Genomic DNA, 11,064 nt, shown 5'->3' on the forward strand with positions numbered 1-11,064 from the left:
AAAAACACATCTGGTCCATTAATGTGAAGATAATTGACCTAATGTCCTTTAGGGAAGAAAATCTGCCATCCATATTCAGTCCATGTGACTCCAGACCCACAAAAATGTGGTTGACTCTTAACTGTTCTTTGAAATAGCCGAGCAGTTCAAATATCAATTAGGGATGGGCAACAAATGCTGACCGTACTAGTGACACCTTCATCCCGTGAAAGAATAAAGAAAACAAAATGTCTGACCCATTCAATCCTCTTAATATTTTGAAGACTTTGATTAGATCACTGCTCAATTTTCTGAATCATTGGAATACAAGCCAAATATATACAACCTGTTCTCAGAATTAAAGTTTTGAGACCCCGAACATCCTGCCCCTCCAAGGCCACTACATAAATCCTAATATTTGATGCCCAAAACTGATATGTATTTGTATGAACTCTAATTAGTTATTGAATTCTGCTCTAGTTGCGTATCCACCGAAAGTAATGTCACAGGTCCCTAGCAAGAGAAAGAAACAATGAAAACACATACCTGTAAATAAAGCTCTGCTGTTTTAAACCCTTTGTGCTCCCTAGTGTCATTCTCTAATTTACAACATAAAAACTAGCAATGAGGAAAATGAACGGCACTTGTTAGTCAGCTGGGAAGATGAATGTACCAAGGAAAAAGTTGGGAACAGGGAAATTAGAAAATAAGCTTTTTGCACATGCTCTGAACGTGACAGGCTAAGTGGACGTGAATAACGATACTCTGCAACAGTCATAGTGCTGGGCACGTTAAATAAGAGGCTGAAGCTTGGGTTATTGCCTTGTGTGAAAGAACAGCTGCTGGAAACATGTGTATAGGAAACCTCCATTCATAGAAAAAAGCGAGGATTTGCAGTGTCATGGGATGCTGCAATGAAAATGTGAGGAATACTGCACATTCCACAACCAAGACACCTCCTGCATTATTAATGATGGAGGAACAACCACAATTGACACTTGATCTGATGAACTCTCCGAAAACTAAAGACATCGTACAACAAAAACGACAAGGACAAATGGAAAGCAAAACATAGGGTTTTACACCAAAGACAGGGAGTTTTGGATAGGAATTACACCAGGAGAGAAATGGATTCCTGTCGCAATCCTTGCACAGACTGGACATGTCTCTCATACTGTTCTGACCACAGGTGGCATTATTTGCAGGAGACATGTTGGGAGTTCTTGGCTGGGAGTAAAAAATCCACCAGAATCAGAATGTGCTGAGAATCTAGATTCAACTGTATAAAGTCCTGACCTGAACGTTCTTATCACCCTGACATGTTGCGGAAAGCAAGACCTCATCTACTGATCAGATACCAAGCCGACCTCTAGTTCCTACATCAGTGCTGGTTAAACCACTACCAGTGATGTTCATGCAAAGATGAAAATGCCAGAGGTTACCACCAGTATAAAGAAGATGATGTCAGAGGTTCACCCTTTACCGTTTCAAGAGCGACAACCTCCAGACCATTTAACTTATTAATAGTGACAGACTGACTTGTTTTGAACTTGTTGGGCTTTCAATTTAAGAGGGAGGAAATGTTAGGTATTTGTATTAATTCTTATTAGTTTACTGAAAACTGTATTTGTGTAATTGCTTAAACCATAGTGCAAAAGGAGGTCATTTGGTCCATCAAGTCTGCATTGATCCTTCAAAAGAGCGCTTTACCTAGACACATTCCCCGCCCTATCCGCTTAATCCCACACATTTGCAATGGCTAATCCATCTAAGTGACATCATAAGTCCCTAGCATGACAAACAGGTGGAGAAGAAGCAGTGATATTAGAGAACACGCACCTAAAAATAAAGCTCCATTGTTTTAAATCCTTCCTGCTCCCTAATGTTATTCTCCCAATTTACAACAAAAACTGAACACAATACTTCAGATGAGGTCAGACTGAGCCTACAGCTGAAACAACACATCCTCATTTCCCTATTTCAACCTCCATGAGGTAATAACTACATTCTGTTCGCCCTCTTGGATACGTTTTTTTAACCTGTGCTTTATCTTTTAGTAATTTGAACATCCAAACTCACCTCCAAATTTCCCAGTTTCTCACCGCTAAAAATTAATTCCAGTTTCATATTTCACAGATTCAAAGTGAATTACTTCACAGTTCTCTACGTTCAATGTCATCTGCTATAGTATAGCCCATTCACTATTTTGTCTGTAACCCTTCTCATTTCCTGCTTCCAGTTGCACAGTTTACTGGGCCTCATTATTTAATGTAACTTGCAAACTTGAATATTTAGTTCCCTATTTCTTCCAGGTTATTTATAATATATGTGGTGAATAGTTGAGAACGCAATAGAAAAGTCTCGGGAACACCTGTCACATCCTGCTGATCAGAGAATACTCCTCTACTAAATGTCTTCTGCAGATTCATATAGACAACATCCATTGACATTCCCCTATCTCCTAAAAATAAAGTCCACCAGATTTGTCAGACATAACCTACTCTTCACAAAGCTGTGCTCATTCTCTTTGATCAGTTGATAATTATCTGTCCTCAGTCTCTGATGATAGATTACAGAAACTTAAGTTCCTTCCTTCTTTAAATAATGGTGATTTCTGTCAATTTCCAATCAAAAACACAATTCCTGAATCTCGGGAGCTTTTGAAAATTGTGACAGTTCCAGCTGTAATTTCCTCATGAAAACATCAAGCCTAGAAACTTGTCTATCTTAAGTCCTATTATTTTTCTCTTCATATTGATTTACATCGCAGTGTCTAAATTCCTCTCATTATTTTGGGATCCCTTGCATTTAGTCCTCCTGCACTGCTGTGAAAATGAATATCAAGTGTTCATTTAACAAGTCTGACATTCCTTCATTGTCCATTGAGATTTTACCTTCATCCATCTTTAATGATCCTAAGGTCCCCTTTCTCTTAAAAAAAACTGCTATTAGCTTTGGCATCATTGCAAGTTTTCTCCCCCTCGTATTCCATTTTTGCAATAGAATTACTTTATTTGTTTTTTTCATAGTCCTCCCAGTCACTTTCTCTTACATTTTTGTAAGTTTTTTTTAAGCTTTACACTATCTCTTGCCGCATTTTTTGACTATGGTTAGTTAACTAAGAAGAGGAACCTTTGCCTTTTAGGGGTGTATATATATATATATGTTGTATCAGAACCACATTCCACTCTGAAGATATATGACTGTTAATTGGTTACCACATTAGCAGTCTATCATTTCATTGTGTTTGATTGCATCCCTTTGAAATTTGCCTTGCGTAAATTTAAAAACTTGGTTTGTGACTCTCTTTTCTCCCTTCCTCCTGAACCTGATATCAGATTCAGTCATATATGGTCACTATTTGAAACTTGTAAGTCATGCCCCATTTTCTGTTTTAGATTTTTCAGATTAGCAATAAATGCACAGCAAAAAAGGGAGATTGCTAGATAGTGTCTCATGATTTAATTCTCCAAGAGTCTGGAGATGTGTAGGTATATATTATTTGATCCTTTTACTGGCACTGCCAGTTGCTCAAACGTACAAGCTTTGCAATTCCTTTGGGGACTGGGTAGTAAATGTAGTTGAAGTAACACACATGGTAAGTACAGTGCAATTTAGAAAAGCTTGATGATATTTATAGACTGATCTATTTTCTCTCCATCTAATCCTCCCAATTGTGCACAGGCTCAGAAAAAGCAGTTAACTGTTGATATTCCAACAGCCTGGATGAAATTTTTCATTTCCTTTTCTAGTCAGACAGACTCTGAACCTTGGCTTGACATTGCACATGATGACTGAGCATAAATCTCTTGTCTTGGGAAATGGGTGGGCTAGCAATGCTGAGCAATACTGGCAACTGAGTCTTATAATCCTTACCACCCGCAAAGCACCAACACGTTTCCAGCACCTGGCCACCCTTCAGCGTAGTTATCACAAAAAAGCTTCAAGCTTCACCATAAGATTTGCCTCAGATGTTAACTCTTCATCCAATAATCCTTTTACTTTGTGCATTCCATGTAGTTAGAAGTGTTAGCTGTGCACCTCTTTTTCTAAGATAGATTCTCCCGTAGTTAAGAGGCTGTAGTTTAGTTAGTAAATAGTGATAAGACTCTGACACAGAATCAGATGCAACCCATAGCAAAATCAAATTAAGGAAGCATTTGAGATTCATTTCTGAATGAACTTAGTTCTTTTCTGTTTTATTAATCTAGCAAAGCCTGCTGACAATGGAGCAGATAGTGTCGGTGGAAGAGACTCAGATTAAAGATAAGAAATGTATCCTCCTGCGGATTAAGGGAGGAAAGCAATTTGTGCTGCAATGTGAGGTGAGTGGTTCCTGCAAGATAGGGAGTTATGGAGATGCCTGCTGTCTCATCTGGGTATAGACTGGCACTGATGTGGTCATAGGGGGGAAAAGTTAAAAGCATTCGTTCCCTTCTCCCCGCCACCAGGTTGTTTTAATTATGCAAATCATTGCTGTAGCTCCATTTTGTTTGGAAAAAGTTGAATTTTGACAGTCCCAATTAGTAAGTAAATTCATTAAGAAAGGGTTTCATTAATGGGATTTCCCATTGACTGCACCCTATGCCACTGGGAAACCCAGCCTAAACAACTGGAAAATTCCGACCACAGTCATGATTCTTTCACCAACAGAATTGGGTTTCCTCCCCTTGATGCTGCATTCATAGGATTTAGTGCATGATATTACTTCACAGTGCTGAGCTCCAATCTATCCCAGATGAATCCTCCATTTAATGTTTGTACGTACCCTAAATTAAATATACCAACATACATTCAGCCTAGATTTTAGGTAGTGAGTTGGAGATGCCGGAGTTGGACTGGAGTGGGCACAGTAAGAACTCTCACAACACCAGGTTAAAGTCCAGCAGGTTTATTTGGAATCACGAGCTTTCGGAGTGCCGCTTCTTCAACAGGTAATGAGTGTTCAGGGCACAAAACAGCCTAGTGTTTAGACACTATAAAATAAAAGCAAAATTCTGTGTGTGCTAGAAATCTGTAATAAAAACAGAAAATGCTGGCTGAACTCAGCAAGTTTGGCAGTATTTGTGGAGAGAGAAACAGCAATAATGGGTAGAATTTTACCGCCTTGCTCAGGCGAGACCAAAAATTCCCGCCCAAGGAGATTTCCGTTGTGGATCCTTGCCCATTCTGATTCCGCGTCAGGCGAGGTGGTAGAGTCACGGCCAACATTTTGAATCCATATGACTCATATTTAGATAGTGTTCAGACACAATTAGTGCTAATTATTCGCATAATCTTATGCATGCCTGGCTGTAGCCATGGACTATAAGTACAGGTAGTATGAAGTAAAATGTCACATTGTTGCATCAGGACATGCAGGAGTGGGCTTGAACCAATTTATTACGTAACAGTCCTGATTAGATTTGTGTTCATGAAGATAATTTATTGTTAAATAAATAGTACACAGGTTAGTATCATAACGGTTGCTTGTTTAAAAGAATGTCAGAAACTCAGAGGTTTACAGCACAGAAACAGGCCTTTTGGCCCAACCTATCAATGCTATCCTCTTTTTAACTCCTAAACTAGACCCAATTGCCCGCGTTTGGCCCATATCCCTCTATAGCCATCTTACCCATGTAACTGTCAAACACTTTTTAAAAGACAAAATTGAGCCTGCCTCTACTACTACCTCTGGCAGCTTGTTCCAGACACTCACCACCCTCTGAGTAAAAAAATTGCCCCTCTGGACACTTTTGTATCTCTCCACTCTCGCCTTAAACATATGCCGTCTAGTTTTAGACTCCCCTACCTTTGGGGAAAAAATATTGACCATCTAGCTGATCTATGCCCCTCATTATTTTATAGACCTCTATAAGATCACCCCGAAGCCTCCTACACTCCAGAGAAAAAGTCCCAGTCTATCCAGCCTCTCCTTTTATCTCAAACCATCAAGTCCTGGTATCATCCTAGTAAATCTCTTCTGCACTCTTTCTAGTTTAATAATATCCTTTCTATATTAGGGTGACCAGAACTGTACGCAGCATTCCAAGTGTGGCCTTACCAATGTCTTGGACAATTCAACAAGACATCTCAACTCCTATATTCAATGTTCTGACCGATGAGACCAAGCATGCCGAATGCCTTCTTCACCACTCTGTCCACCTATGACTCCACTTTCAAGGAACTATGAACCTGTACCCCTAGATCTCTTTGTTCTATAACTCTCCCCAGTGCCTTACCATTAACTGAGTAAGTCCTGCCCTGGTTCGATCAACCAAAATGCATCACCTCACATTTCTTTAAATTAAACTTCTGCCATTCGTCAGCCCACTGGCGCAATCGATCAAGATCCCACTGCAATCCTTGATGACCTTCTTCACTGTCCACTAAGCCACCAATCTTGGTGTCGTTTGCAAACTTACTAACCATGCCTCTGAAATTCTCATCCAAACCATTAATATAAATGACAAATAACAATGGACCCAGCACCGATTCCTCAAGCACACCACTGGTAACAGGCCTCCAGTTTGCAAAACAACCCTCTACAACCACCAATCACCAAGTTAGAAACTGATCTTCCACTTTTGAGGACCAGAAATGAACCCTTGTACTGTTGGGATGAAAGCCTTAATCTACTCTTTGTAAGACACTGTATGAAATAATTTGCCAGTCTCAATTTAGATTCTAATTAGCATTGGCTCTCATTCAGAATTGAGCGCAATTTGACATCAGCTTTCTCATTCAGGACAGATAGGTAATACATAGAACGGAAACCTCACATTTTATACTCCATATACCTATCGTTATACCTGCTGGAAGAATGGATATAAAATTATTGGAAAATGTTCACAGGATGTTTATTATTCACCCTGATCAAAACAGAAATCCTTTATGACAGAGTTAATTACTTACTTCACACAATGAAAGGAACGACATCTCTCTTGATTAAAGATTGGGCCATTTCTCTGTTCAGCAAGTCTGTTTCTTCTGAGGGAAAGATTGCCTGGGCAAAGAACCACTGTTGTAAAATGCTCATGTATGAACTTTGGGTGAAGACAGGATCAAATATCTTGCTAATATTGACTATTATGAATCCCAAATAACTTTGGGAAAGATGTCAGAAGGCCCTCAGTAGTCATAAAACCAGCACCCTAGCACTAATCTGTGGCTCCAGAAGAAAATTAGGAAAATCAAATAAAAGCACATCGTCTTACAATAACTCCTCTGCATTCTCCTTTTTTTTCCCCCAGAGTGACCCAGAGTTCATCCAGTGGAAGAAAGAATTAACAGAAGCCTTTAATGAGGCTCAGAGGGTCCTGCGAAGAGCTCCTAAGATGCTGAATAAGTCACGTTCAGCGGTGGTAGAGCTGACCAAACCCCCCCTCAGCCACAGGAACAGCAATGGGCTTTAAGGGAGAGTGCTTGTGTGTGAGTGGGGAACAGAAACAAGAGACCTGAGGATGGTTTTGTGCAAAACTACTTCTATATCGCCTCGTACGTGGTCCAGCGTGTTGTTATTAGTTAATTATATGATCCCATAAAACAGGATGTGTATAAATATATATATATATGTGGAAATATATATATATCTATATGCGCATATAGATATATATAAAATATATATATATAAATATATATGCATACATGTATGTAGATATGAATGTGAGACTTTTTGGAACAGTTTGGATGTGTATTTTTATTGGAAGTATTGATGAACGAGTGTAGCATCTGTTAACTGCAACCACAGTGACCACTGCGGTTCATGAGCCAACTCCACAGGAATGGACTAGAGGATGTTGCCAAATAATTTTGGAAAATTTATTTTGTCATGTGTCATTGCGCCCTGGTGGTGTTCTTTGCTTCATATCAGAGGGTCGGTGGAACATTGACGTACAAAGCAAGTGGCTGACTGGACCTGCGTTTTCAGTCACTGATTCAATCAGATTTTCATAGAATCATCCTGGACTGCAACATATCACATAGAACATTGACCCATCATTGGTGGTCCATCTGTCACTCGCCTCTCAAAATGCTGTTTTGTGACATCTGTCACCAATAGCACCATGTGCCAATATCATCATCATTTGACCTGGATTTCTTTTGCTGTTTCAGACTCGCTATCTTGCCACGTATCTTGTGTTTACCAGCTGCTGCTTTCTGTACGTACCTAAGATTGGGTGATTGTAAACATCAGTTGGATGATGGATTACTTTGTTTCTATGGTTACCAGAGCAGTTACATTTGATTCTTGTTCTACGGATTGTGATAAACAACAGTGTGTCGGTGCTTAATTTCTCTCCCCGCCCTTCCCTCGCCCCACCCAGCCCCACAGCCCTGCTAATTGCAATGTTTTTATGATGACAAGAGAACGATTGCTGCCACACTGGATCACCAGGTTGCCAACGTGTTCTAACCGCTCTCAGCCATCGCTACATTTTCATGGCTACTTGGATGTTGCTTTGTGGCCTGTTTTGTTGATAGGGTTTCAGTGGTTGCTAGATGACAACACAGTCACACTTCATTGTCGAGTTTCTATGGATAACGAATGACATGGCTCAGTGTGTTTTTGCCAAATATTTATGGCTACTGGATATATAACTATAGTTACTGATTCATGACCCATCGTGCTTCTGTGATGCCTGGTTCCAGTGTGGACTGTTCTGCTACTGCTGGGCAATTTTCAGTTATTGTACTTAATTAGATGCTGATCTACAGACCTAGCCTGGTCCTGGTTTCTGTGTTTACAGATACTGATCCAGGATTACTGGACACCATTCCATTGTTAGATTACTTGTCACAGTTCGGAGGATTTTGAAGTCATTGCTTTGAATGGACATAAAGGTGTGCTGCAACTCAACCTTTACTTCAGTGAGACAAAAGAAATTATGAATCCCCACATTCTACAAAACCTCTGATCCACACAGCACTTGATTTGTTTTGTAAAGTCTTTGTCCCCTTCCCACCGTGAAGTGCAAAGTGCCAATGGACTTTACAGATTAAGGAAGATTTTAAAAAAAAACAATGATCGAAGAGAAAATATTTATCATAGATATTACTGTGCAAGTGTACATAATGTTTAAGAACTAATATACCAAGAATCCGTGGTCACAACTTGAGAATATCTTTAAATGGTGATTGCGTAGCATGAGTTGCTTTATCGACATGTCTTCTATGAACAGTGACAATGCATTGTTACATTTTAATAACTGGTCAGTCACAACAAGGGTCAGCTATTAATCCGAATTTAGGGAGCAACATCAACGCTGAAATTCTTTTTTGTTGCATTTTGTTTTAGCTAAAGTACCACTAAAATGTTTAAACCTCATATTTCAACTGTAAAGAAAAAACACAGATGATGTGTATAATTTTTTCTGGTTATATTTTTGTTTAGAACTGCGACATTTAGTGCGTACTGAGAAGTAATAATACCAAGGACAGGATGGGCTCAAAATTTACCACACCATTGCCATGGTCTGCTGCTTTATTAGAAATAAGAGTCAGAATGATGGAACAAAACTAGTCTATGGTCAGTTTGATTGATTGTCGTTCAGGATGATGCAATAATAATGATTTCTGTTACCAAGAGTGATTATGTTACTTGCTTGTTCTTTAAATCAGCAATGAGTATGTACCCCAGACATGTTACAAGGATGTTGGAGATGGCACTGTTGAAGCCAAAGGAGGGCTTAGTTGGTTAACATTGATACCTATGATACCAAAAGAAAATTGATGTTCATTTCTCGCTTATGGAGGAAAACATTTTGCCACTTTGTTTCCCGTCCTCTTCCCCTCATTGACCCACAAAACAATGAAAATGGATACAGTACACTTGTAATTGCACTATTTCACAGTGCCACCTGGTGTTAAGGTAGCACAGGCATGATTTAATTTTTCTCTAAAATCGTGTCTGTGCAAACAAAATCATTAAGATATGATTACCAGATATAACCAATTAGTACCCAAATTAGTAATTCTACATTATTGTAGAGTTATCTCTGATAATGCATCCTTTTTGTAGTTTATTTTCTGGACAAAAAATAACTTATTTCAACAGAAACTTTTCTGATAATGATATTTGTTAAGAACATAAGAACATAAGAAATAGGAGCAGGAGTAGGCCATCTAGCCCTTCGAGCCTGCCCCGCCATTCAATAAAATCATGGCTGATCTGTCGCTGCTCAGTTCCACTTTCCCGCTTTCTCCCCATAACCCTTAATCCCCTCTCTTATCAAAAACCCATCAACCCGCGTCTTAAAAATATTTAGCGAGGCAGCCTCCACCACTTCAACGGGCAGAGAATTCCAGAGATTCACCACCCTTTGAGTGAAGAAGTTCCTCCTCAACTCCGTTCTAAACCGCCCCCCTTTTATCTTGAGGCTGTGCCCCCTAGTCCTACTGTCTTTTTTGAGCGGGAAGAGTCTCTCCACCTCTATCCTATCCATCCCATTCATCATCTTATACGTCTCAATGAGATCTCCCCTCATTCTTCTAAACTCTAACGAGTACAAGCCTAGTTTATTCAGCCTCTCCTCATAGCTCAACCCCCTCAACTCCGGTATCAGCCTAGTAAACCTCCTCTGCACTCCCTCCAAGGCCAAAATATCTTTGCGCAGGTGCGGCGCCCAAAACTGCACACAGTACTCCAGCTGCGGCCTCACCAATGCCCTATACAGCTGCAGCAAGACCTCCCTACTTTTATATTCAATCCCCCTCGCTATGAAGGCCAGCATCCCATTCACCTTCCTGACCACTATGTTGCCATAGTTACCCTCATAATCCTATAACACTCAGCTATTTTTTGTTTTTTCCAGAGACTAGAGAGGAGAATTGGATAGGGAATGTTGAAGGTCCCTAACAGAAACTCCCAGAAAGTGGGAAGAGAATCAGATGGGTTCTGTAGCAGGCATCCCATTCTCTCTGTCCAGTTTCCCCCTCTATGCTACACCTAGGCAGTGTTTAACATAAAGACAAAATCTTTCCTGCTGTTTTTCAAATATTGCTTCATATTAGTGGCATAAGAAATGCACATATGTTACATATCAGGCATCGGAACAGTCTCGCGTCAGAGACCTGAAAAATTGGCATAGGTTGACCACCTAGGGT

At 39.8% G+C, this 11,064-nt stretch overlaps 1 protein-coding gene across 2 annotated transcripts in view; it reads left to right on the forward strand.

The window, feature by feature from the left end:
* grk3 (G protein-coupled receptor kinase 3) overlaps positions 1-10,197 on the forward strand; it is a 247,370-nt gene extending 237,173 nt beyond the window's left edge. For both annotated transcript variants that reach the window (XM_080208191.1, XM_080208192.1), the window contains 2 exons: positions 4,191-4,304; positions 7,212-10,197. In XM_080208191.1, the coding sequence (XP_080064317.1) occupies positions 4,191-4,304; positions 7,212-7,373 (276 nt within the window). In that variant the 3' untranslated portion in view covers positions 7,374-10,197. The remainder of the gene's footprint in view (positions 1-4,190; positions 4,305-7,211) is intronic.
* Positions 10,198-11,064: the final 867 nt, after the last annotated feature.

The sequence above is a fragment of the Carcharhinus amblyrhynchos genome, chromosome 20 (genome assembly GCF_965287045.1).
Source record: "Carcharhinus amblyrhynchos chromosome 20, sCarAmb.v2.hapA, whole genome shotgun sequence".
NCBI classification, from domain to species: Eukaryota; Metazoa; Chordata; class Chondrichthyes; order Carcharhiniformes; family Carcharhinidae; genus Carcharhinus; species Carcharhinus amblyrhynchos.